This window comes from Pempheris klunzingeri, chromosome 14 (genome assembly GCF_042242105.1).
Source record: "Pempheris klunzingeri isolate RE-2024b chromosome 14, fPemKlu1.hap1, whole genome shotgun sequence".
Taxonomy (NCBI): Eukaryota; Metazoa; Chordata; class Actinopteri; order Acropomatiformes; family Pempheridae; genus Pempheris; species Pempheris klunzingeri.
The window spans coordinates 10,198,126-10,211,548 of record NC_092025.1 but is presented as its reverse complement, the minus strand read 5'-3'; the positions used below and the strand labels follow the sequence as shown (position 1 = coordinate 10,211,548).

Here is a 13,423-nt window from a genome sequence, read left to right as displayed (position 1 = left end):
GAACTGACCATGTCACTAAAGTTGTGTCACAGCAGCCTGACATTCCTCAACAGGATTTAAACTGCAATATTATAGCAGCTACTGTCATGATCACCTTATTTTAATATCTGTGTAATATTCCTGCACCGCCCTGATGACTGATTTAAGATGCAATGTTTGTCAAGTGTTATTAAAGCATCCTTCTTACCTACATATTAACATCAGGAATAGAGGACATATATCTGCTCAACATAATTAATGCATTAATTGCAACTCCGCAATGTGGCCTCAAGTGTCAATGATTTGATGGGGGTCTGCAGATCATGAGGAGACAAGCAGGATCTCAGCCCATGTGATAATTCATCACAGTGTGTGAGGACATGATGGTAGGCCTGCTGTTTTCTGAGTTTCAAGTGGCCGCAGAAACAGTCTTGAGCTGAGTCGCGCATCCAATGGGCGCCTCCAAAGACTGCCCCCCCACCCCCTCCAAAAGAGAGATTGAGTTTCCATATTTTTACACATGACGAAAATGTATAAAGTCCACAGAAGGCAACAGTCGACTCAGCACACACAGGTGGAGAATGGGAATGGGTCATGACCAGGAGGAGTTTGCACTGAGTGGACTTGAACGACCTGCACTGTTTTAGAGTCCTGCGCACAGGATCATGCTCTTCATCCTGATCAGTGGCTCTCACCGCTTCCACTGAGCTTGCAGATTCCATATCGTTTTGTCTTCTCTGTTGTCCATTGCATTCTTTATTGAATGCAAGCATCGTCATGTTTATCAGAACAACTTTTCTCCTCTACTTTGTGGTCTCACTCTCAAAACTGGTCCGTTGCATGGAAAGTGAACTGTGCTTCCCGATTAGATTGGATAACCACAACCATGACAGGAGGGATTTTGACAACGACGTGGATATCCTGAATGGAAAACGTGTCCTAAAAATACGAGCTTTCCAGCAGGAATTTGTGATTGATTTACATCTGGACTCTAATTTCATTGCACCTTCCATTTTTAACCAAGACACATTCCGGCTCTCCATCACCGACGCCTCCGCTGACCTGAGCCGGTGTTTTTACTCCGGATATGTGAATGCTGACCGCTATTCTTACGCTGCTTTGAGCCTCTGTAAGGGTTTACAAGGGGCATTCGGCTTCCAAGGCTGGGAATATTTTATCAGTCCGCTGCTAAATGACACCAGAAGCGCAGAAAGCGCGCACATCATCCGGCGCAGAACCAGCAACAACCTGAAGATCAATTCGACTTCTAGGTGCGGAGTGGACAGCGACATAAGTCTCCAGGTTGCGCAATCGTTGGAGAAATACAAGCGAGTAAAAGATCACGGCAATGTGACCGAAACGATGCTGAGGAGGATGGGGAGAGCCAAAAGGTTCGCCTCGGTCCCCAGGTACGTGGAGACGCTCGTGGTGGCGGACGAGTCCATGGCGCAGTTCCACGGGGATGACTTAAAACACTACCTCTTGACGCTGATGTCAGTGGCGGCGAGGCTCTACAAACACCCCAGCATCCTTAACTCCATCAGCATCGTAATCGTGAAGATCGTGGTTATGACCGAGGAGGACAAAGGACCTAAGGTGTCCGGGAACGCAGCCATGACGCTGAGAAACTTTTGCACCTGGCAAAAAAAGATGAACAAGAACAACGACAAGCATCCGGAGTACTGGGACACGGCAATTCTGTTCACTAGACAGGTAAAAGTGCTTTACTTGAGTTCACAATACAGAGTCGGAGGCAACAGGGGAGAATGTGATATTTTATAATGTGTAAAGTCTGATGATTTTTCTTAGCCGACATATTATTGTATCTTGATATGTTTTAGAATAAGAAAAGAATCCACAGTGTCTTGGCTCAAGGATTGTGTTTGTTTGGTAAGAGATGAACCTCATCATATGCTGCAGACTTTACATGACAGGCTTCCTCTCAACCTGCGCCTGCTGTCTCAGTTCATTGGTTCACTCTCTCCACCTCTGGTGAACTCAGGGAGCTCAGTGAGTATCCAGTCCACCAGAGCCATCACAGCTTTGACTCTGAGGCTGGGTCACAAGGGAAATCACTTGAGCTGAACAGAGCGATAGTCTCGATTGCTCTTCAGGGATCCTTGGAGGGAAGTTTTACAGACTTGGAACGCACCTCTGATTTCTCTCTGCACTCCCAAATACTTGGCAGCTGACACAGGGTCAGAGATGAAGTAATTGCTCACATTCATTGGTCAGTTTTTAACCTACTGATCTATCATGAGCTGTCTACTTTGTGGAATTTGGCAACTTTGATTTCAGTTCGATACATGTTTGGATACACATTGAACTACTGAGAAAGATAATGTTTGGACATTGTTCAGTCTGAAGTCAAAGCGTCATCTGCAGATGCAAAAAGCCAACATGGCCAGAATTAAAACAATCAAACATAACATCATAAGGTGCTGAATTACCTTTGGCCAGTGTCATTAACATGATACGACATGCTTGTTTTATCCATGACTTTGCCAAACGTAAAGAACCGCAGTGGCCTCAGGGATGCACTAATCGGAAGTGTCTTGTTTCTCTCAGCCGTTCTCATTCTTCCTCCAGCTGTGGGCTTTCCAGCCCTACCCACCACCCTGCCTGCTCATCATTAAACAGGCCCCTTATGGGAGAGATGGAGGGAGGGGGGAGTGATCTAGGAGGTGGAGGCGGGGGGGATTTCCTACGCGTATGTCAGAGATGTGACACCCCTCCATGTTTCTGCCCCACCTAGTCTATAACAAGTTGCTCCAGAGGGGCAGTTCTGCACAGCTGCAGTCAGTCTGCACTGCTGCATCTCCACAACACATTTTTCACTCTTTCATATGCTCCCTCTCTCGTTCACCCTTTTTGCTGTAAGGCTCTCACGTATGTACAGTATGCTCTTCTTATTTATGTCATGACACGTCAAGATTGGCTGTATTTTCCATAAAAGTAGTCCAGATGCAAAATCTAGGGCGTTACCCTGTTTTGGCTCCACGTGCAGAGTTGATGTTATAAACTCCGTAGTCAGTTTAGATGACCCCATTTAACTGTACAGACAGTGAGTCATGTGGCTGTAATCTGCTATATAAAGCAGAAAGACACAAATCGAGGGATTCAGTCACTGTTTGAGTTGACATTATGTTGGGCAGAATGAGCTACCTACGCTGCTTAGATCACAGGTTTGACTAACTGTAACAAACACAGTATTTCAGAAGCAGCTGCATTTACCAAACTATTGGTCAAATAAAGGAAATGCGTCCAACCCTTATGTGTGAAAAACAGTTTCCCGCTGATGGAATTTCTTGCCTAAACTGTGCAAGAAAAACTGGCAGTGAATGGGCAAATATTTGTTACAGCGTAAGAGTACAGGGCATCACAATAGTGTACAACAAATGTATACAAAAATGCACAAAAGTATATGTTTACACCTCATTTATCACCATCCGTCACAGCAAGCTTCTGTGCAGGCACACCAGCAGGAACCTACAGCATATATGCATGTATTATCATTTCACTTTCACTTTACATGCATCGAACAATGACATTTCAGCTTTATTCATGAATAGATATAATTAAAAATCTATCAGAATCAACTCTCCTTCATGAAGCAAAATGCAACTTCATGCCCAAAACATCCAGGAACTAAATGCATCAAGTACTCTGGTATACTACATGAATAATATCATGAATTTACACGTCCAGGTGTTTGTTCAAATCTGACTGACACAAATTTTGACCAGGCTTTTAGCATGTGTAGAAACAAATTCACCCCCCTCAGACTCATGGTACTTGGAGAATATTTTACACTTCAGATATCAAACAAGGTGTCTGCTGATAATAGAGCACTGTGCGCAGCACAAAGGTCAAAAACTCAGACAACAGACCATCTTCTGATGATCCATGACTCAGTATTAGTCAGTTTAGTCATTGGTATTGTTTTGGTTTACCATGGCTCTCAATGGCCACTTAAGGCACGTCCATTGTCTGCTGTTTAAAAGCCCACAGTGTAATTTGCAAGTTTTATGAAGACCAACTCAGTGTTGTCCAGGGGCAACTGTGGTTGCCTTTAAACTCTTTAGCCAACATGATTGTTATGTAAAGACTGTTTACTCAGTTCATTAAGTTACACAGAAAGTTCATTGTATGCGAGCAGCCCGTCTGCACAAGACTAAATCTAACTGTAAATCTGACGTATTTATATTTCCCTTGGGAGAGGGAAAGGTGGTTGTGCTTTGAGTCACAGCGTGTTTGCATGATAGATAATGGGCTGAGAAAGAATAGAGTACATCCAGATATGTGCGGATGTAATAAACCATGTCTGTGATACTGCTGTATCAGACCCTTTTCCACTCCTTCCCGTCTTTTATTGAGAAAGTCCTAACGGAAACTCAGAGCAACATGATAGTTATGAATACTGCACCCAAAACACAAACTGTAATGGACCAGATGGTAGTTAAATGCAAGGAAATTTGTATACAAAATAAAATGGGGATATTTCTTTGCTGACATAACTTGCAAATTGTCTTTAAATTGCAGAAACACACAAAAATGCAAAGATAGATGACAGATGTGGGAAGTAGGTCATAGCAAAGAACAAACTCATTGACTCTGCTGCTTCTTCTCTCTGTTTGTCTTGCAGTCTTTAGTTTTTGCTCATATATGGCCCAAACGTTCAGATGTCATCTGCACATGAGCACATCTGGACTAGATTTCCACTGGCCAACAATTGTGGTTTTGTGGTTTATTCTAGGAATGATTTGTCATAGCACTCAAGGTCTTCACTTGGCACTGTGTTTTATGTGTTTTGCGTGTGCATTCAGTGCACCAGAGGATTGTAGGGGCTGTGTGACATTAAACCAGTGCTGTGCTTTATCTGTAAAAGCTGACCACTGCTGGTTTTCTGTTTTTGGGTACGTAGAGACAGTTCTGTTTAGGAGCCAGGCAGATGGGCGGTTCTCTGTGGCGGTTACTGCCGAAGTTGTCCTGTGATTAGGAGGTTCAGCTCCAAATGGATGCTCGCTAAGATTGGGTTTTAAATTGGGTTTGTGGTGGAGAAATAGGTCATCTGGAAACTCTGCTCTGGCATGGAAATGTTGTGATTGGGGACAGTTACATTACCTCATAGAAAAAAGGTGTGCTCTAAACACTGTTGCCCACTAAAAACACTTAAAGACTGGGTGGTGGAAAGCCTTGCTCAACACTATCAAGCCTTTTTTCCAATCACTAGAAAGCAAATCTTACTGTAATGACAACAAAACAGTTAAAAGGATAATTCCGCTTTGCTTTAACCTGGGTCTTAATTTTTGTAGTTTTGACCCTCGTTGCTATACTACTGGTATTAATACCACTGCACTCCCCAAGTAATTATCTGAGGTTTGGAAACAAAGTCACATCACTAAAGAGGAGTCAGACAGTCGCTGGGTTAGCCAACATATTTGGGAGAAAAAAACAAAAGCAGATTGTAAAATAATTACCCAAATGTGCCCCCAAAAATGTGTGCTCCAACTAGATTATGATGTTATCATAACAGAAATGAACGACAAGCTGTAATAAACTGGAGTTCTTTAAGGCATTTAAAGAACTCCAGTTTATCCTGCTGGCTTTTTCTTTAGCTCTGCCCTACTCAGATGTACTAATACGAAGTTTTATTTTTTGTCCAGGACCTGTGCGGAGCCTCCACCTGTGACACACTTGGCATGGCAGATGTTGGCACCATGTGTGACCCCAAGAGGAGCTGCTCTGTGATCGAGGACGACGGTCTGCCTTCAGCCTTCACCACTGCACATGAGCTTGGTGAGCCCTGCCAACACATCCATCACTCAGTACACATTCTTACCGTTATGTTTCCTATAGCTTGAGTGCATAAAAACGTTTCTTATTCACGAAGGACATCCGACATCTTGTTCCCTCTCAACAGGACACGTGTTTAACATGCCACATGACAACGTGAAGGCCTGTGAGGACGTGTTTGGGAAACTGCAGGACAACCACATGATGTCTCCCACTCTCATTCAGATCAACCGCACCAGTCCCTGGTCCCCCTGCAGTGCTGCCATCATCACTGAATTCCTGGACAGCGGGCACGGTGAGTTTCCACGACCCCTGACCCCCATGTTTGACTACAAACAGCCTCATAGTGTTTTTGAAGAGGTGTGAACCCATAGTGAGGACAGACAGAAAGCGTTATTAAAGAGATTTTATACATCAAAGTCTGTTTCGAGTCATGGGGAGTACTACTGCATATGTGAAAAACATTGTATGAAGCTTTTTGTGGCTCCAGACAGAGCCGTGTGAAATCTGATTAATGTCCTCAAGTGATGCCACTTGAGTCAACAGTGGTAGGGGCTGTGAAACTGAATGTGTGAAAAAATGAAATATCCGGTTCCGCTGCATTGATTTTGATGAGTTCTTGTCAACTGTCCATTCTGAGTCTGATAATGTTATAGGAGAGCAATACTAAATCCGTGGAGGACTCTTTTGGGGGATGTTAAGGCCACTAACAGTGTTTAATAAACATGTAATTAGGTGTTGATCACATCAGGAGTGTACTTACTCACTGTTTAATTCATATGATCAGAGCCTTCATGGTTCCATTTGTCAGTGGATTAGAATATGACTTCATGCAGTTGCTGAAGAGGCGCAAGTTTTTTTTTTGACATTTTCTCAGTTTAACTCAGTTTTTCTGGGCTAACGGCCTTTTGATTTGCAAAATGACTTCAATCATTTGGGGTAAATGCAACTGAGAACATGATTGAGTTTCAGCTCCATTCACGCTTCAAATGTGACATCTACCTAAACTTTTATAATATTATGCTCATAGAGAACACTGGCAAAAGCCAAAAAATAAGTGTATTCAGTTGGATGCAGTGTGTTTGCCAAGCAGGCCAGACCACAGGACTTGGCCTTGGAGCAATGCTAAACGTTTGTTTTAAAACTGCCCCCACATCTGTCCAAAATTAGAGGGCTTGTTCTGGGGAGAGTCACCACAGTGGTTTGGACAGAGAGGTGTATCTGCCCAATGTTTCCCATACAGGTTTTCTCCAAATAGACAAACTTTTTTGCTTCTTTCTGTGTCCATTTTAGAGATGGTCTGAGAACAAAAGAACACAAACTGGTCCAGAGGGAGAAGTAGAAGAACATTTTTGACTTGACAGAGAGTGATTTCTACCTAACAATGTTGTAACCTGGTTTCTCCTGGGCGCCTGTCATAAATCTAGACTTCAAAAAGCAGTGGGGGGAAAAAAAAACATGTTGCCACATGTGTGTGAGGCAGTTTTCTTGCAGTGCTGCACCCAAAATCATTTGTAACCTGTTAATTTCTCACAATACCAGCTATTGTTGTCAACGATCGCTCTTTGGAGAGAGAGTAGGAAGGAAGAGGTGAGGTTCAGCTTCAGTGTATGGTGGTTTGTTTATATAGTATTGTACTATCAGCTAATCAGTGTGTATCTTCTGCCAAATTTGCGGTGAAATGGGAGGAAAGAAAATTGCCACCAGTTACAGCTCATTCACTCACGGCCTCATTATCTGTTGTTAATCCACCACAACACGAATGGTATAAGAAACTGCTCACAGTAAGTGAACCTAGTTTTTCCCCAGTGCAAATGACTTGTTTTGAGTGTGTAAATTCCCCATGAGGGTGAGAAGCTGTGTGTTTCTGAGTGATGAAAACTTCCTCCTGGAAACCCTCTCATCCACTGACGTTGATCTTTCATGTTTTCGAGCACCTGCTCGTTAAACTTCCTATTATTAGCCAATTCCTGGAAAGGTGTCAGGGTGCCATTTATTGTGAATGGAGTTCATGCATTTGACCTTTGCACTGCTTGCTAGCTGCATGCCATTTTGTTAAAATGCTCAAATGCAAAGGTTAATGATTACTCTATTATAGCTCCCCCCAAGTCATCATGGCCATCAAGGCAACATGGGTGGGATTAAAGATGGGAGAGCTTGTGGGTTTTTAGGGATAGAGGTAGGAGGGGCTGTGTGTTGGGCACTCGTGCATGTTTATGTGAATGTGTCTGTGTGTGGCATACACTGCATGCACTGCTTCAAGCTCTACTTTTACTTCAAAGAACCCAAATCACAAGAGTAATGGCTGGTTACAGCCCCCAACCCACAATCCCACCCACGATACATACATGCATTTAATGAGAAGCATAGTGGAAATATTGATGCATAAGTACAGAATGCATTGTTTTCCATGATTTTGGTGACATGTTGGAACTTCCATCTTTAATAAATGGGTGCAATTTATTCCCCTCTTCTAGGGGAATGTTTGCTCGACCAGCCTCTGAAACCGCTGGTCCTCCCAGACGTGATGCCAGGAGGATCCTACAGCCTCGACCGTCAGTGTGAGCTTGCATTTGGAGAGGGGTCCAAGCCCTGTCCCTTTATGCAGCCACCATGCGGCCGTCTGTGGTGCACAGGAAAATCCAATGGCCATTTAGTGTGTATGACTCGGCACTTCCCCTGGGCAGACGGCACTCGCTGTGGGGACGACCAGGTCTGCGACAGAGGGATCTGCTCTGACAAACAAGTCCAAAATGTGAAGGTAATGCTCACAGAACGGCTGAGTTCTTGGCGCCAACATATCTTAACTAGGCTTTGATTATGGAAGGTTTTTGTGTTATACTTTCTGCAATTTGCCACTGGTTTATGTATTTTCAGGTTGATGGCCGCTGGGGTAAGTGGGGCCCATTTGGTTCCTGCTCACGCACATGTGGAGGCGGTGTCCAACTGTCTAAAAGAGAGTGTAACAACCCAGTTCCATCAAATGGGGGTAAATACTGCCAAGGGGTTCGGGTCAAATACCGCTCCTGCAACTTGAACCGCTGCCCTGACACAGGTACAAGTCGTTCAAAACAGACAACTATGTCCAATGACATTTTTCCCCCTAGAGCGTTCCCACCTCTCACCTCCTGTACCCTCCCTCCCTCTCCTCTGTGTAGGTAAGACTTATCGTGAGGAGCAGTGTGAGAGTAGTGGCCGCAGTTTCAACAGTAACCGCATCGCGCCCTCTGTGGTGTGGGTACCCAAGTACTCTGGAGTGTCCACCGATGACAGGTGCAAACTCATCTGCAGGGCTAACGGCACTGGCTACTTCTACGTCCTGGCACCCAAGGTAAAGATAATCTGATTGGTGATCAGACAAAAGTCTGAATAAATTAAGGATAGATTTTGAGCTACGAGGCCAAAATGATAATGAGCCATGTGGGAGGACGTGAATCTGTGTCAGCCAGCTGCCTCTGGTCTGAGCGCAAAGAGTGAAGGAAGGAATGAAGGAGAGGAGGACATTTTAGCTCTTTGAGATAGCAGGGTGTGGAGTGAGCTTTTGCAGCAGTGAGACAGAGTTAACACTTCACTCCATCATACCAGCATAGGAGGAGTAGATAAGGGCACTCAGGGGACACGTAGCTCTGAATCACCGTGCAGCTGGATGTTTTTCCACAGAGTCACGACTTTCAACCAAAAACGAGTTTAAAGTTCTTTGTGTGTTCATTTTAGTTCAAAATTTGAGCTGCAGTTTGGCTCATTTGGTATCAGATGTATGTTTGTATGGAAAATATGTCTGTTTCAGGGTGCTCGCAACCACATGAAGTGAACATCAGTTATTGTTCACGAGAGAACATACAGGATCTTACAACATCTTGGCACCTTACATGAAATTTTCTTGTCAACAGGAAATGGCTGCAGTTAATGTTTATGCGTAATAAAATGAATTTTTACTTGAGTATTTGAATAACCTGGATTCAAAATATGAAGCTGCACAAACTCACAGGGATTGTTATGTGGAATGCATTGTTCGTTGGATGCTCTGTTGTGTTTGCCTACTGTGACTAAAGATTTTTGATTCTGTACTGAAAATCTAACCCTTAAGTATGTTTGCGCACTCCAGGTTGTAGATGGTACTCCATGCTCCCCAGACTCCACAGGAGTGTGTGTCCAAGGAAAGTGCATTAAGGCTGGCTGTGATGGGAAAATTGGCTCCAACAAGAAGTTTGATAAGTGTGGAATCTGCGGAGGTGATAACAAGGGCTGCAAGAAGGTGTCAGGACTCTTCACAAAGCCTTTGTAAGTAAAACCCACACCTTCACGAGGAAGCCTTTGGAGAATCTTGCTTACGTCATTCTATTTCCCTCTTTACTTCAACATGCTAGTATTATCAACTTCACTCCACTATTATAAGCTCCCATTGACATTGACTGTAATATGTTTTGGCATGCAGGCACGGCTACAACTTTGTGGTCATGTTGCCAGTGGGCGCAGCCAACATAGACATCCGTCAGCGAGGCTACAAGGGAATGATGAGTGACGACAACTATTTGGCTGTGAAGAACAGTGAGGGCCATTACCTGCTCAATGGGAACTACGTGGTGTCAGCTGGAGAGAGGGATATCATTGTAAAGAGCAGTCTGCTGCGCTACAGCGGCACAGCAGGCCTCTCAGAGACGCTGCAGGGCGTGAAGCCTTTGGGAGAAGCCCTGACTGTGGAGGTGCTGTGTGCGGGCAAGATGACGCCTCCACGCATCCGCTACTCCTTCTACCTCGCACGCCAGACCAAAGAGGACAAGGCTCTGAAGAAGGACGGGCGTGTAAACTCTCCCAACAGTGTCCTGGCTGAGGATGGTGTCAAGGACAAGGGAGGAGAAACCCTGAAGAAGTCTTATAGCAAAGAGGATCCTGCTCTTGGGAAATGGATATCCTCAGGTTGGGACAGGTGCTCTGTGACCTGTGGCAGTGGGATTCAGAGGAGGATGGTGCAGTGTCTGAGACCAGACGGGAAGCCAGGGTTGGAGTGTGATCCTTCACAAAGACCCGCAGCCACCAGGGTTTGTGGAGACCCATGTCCCGAGTGGCATATTGGGCAGTGGTCGCCTTGCTCCAGAACCTGTGGGAAGGGCTTCAAGAGACGACCACTGCACTGCAAAAACCAAGCTGGGCATCCGCTCCCAAGGGACCACTGCACTAGCGTACGCAAGCCACAGGAGCTGGACTTCTGTAATATAAGGCCTTGCTAGTGACTAAAACCTATAAACTATAAATCTTTATGTTTTTTCGAGTGGACTGAATTGAATCTACCAGCAACTATGTGCAGATTTTTCCACCTGCATCATGGGACACTTGCTTGGACTATTGAAGAGTATTGACAGGAGAGTTAAAGCCGCAGGATGAATGCTGGAGGATATTTTTCACTGCCATCACTCTGACTTCAAAAGACATTATCCAAGTCTCATTCTGATGGCAAAATAACATAATAAGAGGTCAAACAAAATTTTGTTGAATCCCTTGTACTGTCAGCAGATACAGAATGCCCATTTGCAAGCAATCAATATAGTTTACCTTCTGAGTCTGGAGCCTGTTTCATGTCATAATATTTGAACTGTACAGGTTTCAAAGTTGTAGTTGAGTCTTGCAAATAGATCCGTTTGCCCAAACAATAACCCACTCATTTTCCGAAAAACTAATATACCAGGATAGAAATGCATAACTTTTTCCAAACTGGACTAACATGTAATGCCTGTGTGCTGCACAATGTTTTACACAGAGAAGGACAATCCATTTAATGATCAACATTATGTGTGATCTTCATCTGTTATCTTTTAGATGTTTTTTCAGGGAATCTTTTAAACTCTACAGAAATGAAACCGATCACATAATATGTGTGGTCGTACAGATGTAGTCTTGTTCTAACACGCGTCCTGTGCTGTGGCTGCATTGTTTATACACTCCAAATATATTTTTAAAATCCGATGGTTAAAAGCTATAGGTTGATACTACATAGGATAGTACATTTCTACAGTAATAACCACTGTGTCATTTTTAACATGTTTTACTCTAAAATGTTTCACTGAAATAGACAATAACAATGCAGCCAGCATTTCTCCTTCACAACTAGGAAGGAAGAAATCACCTGCGCTGTAGACAGATTTTCTGCAGACCTCACTCAGCACCAGTCATGGAAACAGTTTAAACTAGAATCTGAAGTCACACTGGTGGCTTTCACGACAGATCTGACAAAACAAAGCAGGGCAGGAAACAATAGGCCAGTGGTTTGCTCCCTGTCAGCTGCTGTGGCCGCTGGCTCAGTGATTTCATCAGGCTGCACCCAACAATGCACTGCTCATTTGTGATATGGACCTGATATCACACGTACACACACACACACACACACACACACACACACAACCTGTGTTCAGCATGTTTGATAACTTCCTTTATTTCCATTATCATTTGACCACAGCAACTGTCTTCTCAGTTCATAGTGTTCAGCCATGTTAAGTCATGCCTGTCTGGCACAGTTACCATAGATAATATATTATCAATGAAACAATAAAGCACAGAGGGTAAGAAAACCTGGCAAGTTTTCTGTTATGCTGTACAGAATGTGTTTTTTCCTGGATCTCCTTGTTCATGGCCCCACAGCCTGAGCCAAACTGTTCTTTCTACAAACTTGATGAAATCCTGTAATCCATTATATTCTTCTTTTCTTTCTTAAAGGGGCCACATTGTCCAGTCCAACATCCAACTACAGGAAAGATTCTGTGTTAGTTGGATTATCATTTTTATTTTTATTTTTATCAGCTTTTGCACTTTGTACAGCAAAAGAAACCTTTGACTTACATGGGCTGTGTTGTATACTATGTATACATTTATTCAGCTCTGTGCAAAAAAAAATAATGTAAATATTTTTTTAATCTTTTTTTTTACACAGGCATTTGTATTTGTCTTTGACATTAGTATATTTATTCCAAAAATAAAGCCATTAACGGAAAATTACAACTAATTCTGCATTTTTATGTTCTGCAATGATTTAATGTAATATCAATGCCTCGTCACACTAGCATTTAAAACAACAACATTTTGCTGTCAATTCCTATTCAATTGCCACGATCATGCAAATGTTTTTGCCAGATTCTTGCCTTTGACAACCAGACAGCCATCCTGACCTCTGAGGGAATGGAGAGCCAGAGTGTAAAACTGAAAGCAGCCATTGTAGCTAACGAACTGTGTTGCACCAAAACTTCTATTAAACCTCCTTTGTTGGAGTATAAACTGCTCCACTAAAGAGCAGTAGTTTACACACATTTACAAGATAGGAGTTCATAGTAGCAGCATGGTGGTGTGGTGGTTAGCACTGTTGCAAGAACAGCAAGAAGGTTTCAGGTTCGAATCCCAGTTTGAACCTGGGGTCTTTCTGTGTGGAGTTTGCATGTTCTCCCCATGCTAGCGTGGGTTCTCTCCGGGTACTCTGGCTTCCTTCCACAATCCAAAAGACATGCAAGCTAGGTTAATTGGTAACTCTAAATTGCCTGTAGGTGTGGGTGTGAGTGTGAGTGGTTGTTTGTCTCTGTACGTGGCCCTGTGATTGGCTGGCAACAGTGTTGCCAGGTGTACGATAATTATCGTATTTGTACGATAATTTTGCCATCCAAAAAAA

At 43.6% G+C, this 13,423-nt stretch overlaps 1 protein-coding gene across 1 annotated transcript; it reads left to right on the top strand.

Moving 5' to 3' along the window:
- The first annotated feature begins 561 nt into the window (after window positions 1-561).
- Window positions 562-12,691, top strand: LOC139213231 (A disintegrin and metalloproteinase with thrombospondin motifs 15-like). The gene is made up of 8 exons (XM_070843884.1): window positions 562-1,692; window positions 5,646-5,778; window positions 5,903-6,070; window positions 8,253-8,536; window positions 8,653-8,830; window positions 8,934-9,106; window positions 9,881-10,056; window positions 10,211-12,691. Exons 1-8 carry the CDS (start codon window positions 757-759, stop codon window positions 11,001-11,003), a joined length of 2,841 nt encoding a protein of 946 aa, XP_070699985.1. The 5' UTR covers window positions 562-756; the 3' UTR covers window positions 11,004-12,691.
- The last annotated feature ends 732 nt before the right edge of the window (window positions 12,692-13,423 follow it).

Excerpts from the sequence above, each read along its gene's own strand:
- LOC139213231 (XM_070843884.1), top strand. The coding sequence starts at position 757 with ATGTTTATCAGAACAACTTTTCTCCTCTACTTTGTGGTCTCACTCTCA. Across the intron at positions 8,831-8,933 it reads GAACCGCTGCCCTGACACAG|GTAAGACTTATCGTGAGGAG; the intron begins GTACAAGTCGTT and ends TCCTCTGTGTAG. Across the intron at positions 10,057-10,210 it reads GGACTCTTCACAAAGCCTTT|GCACGGCTACAACTTTGTGG; the intron begins GTAAGTAAAACC and ends TTTGGCATGCAG.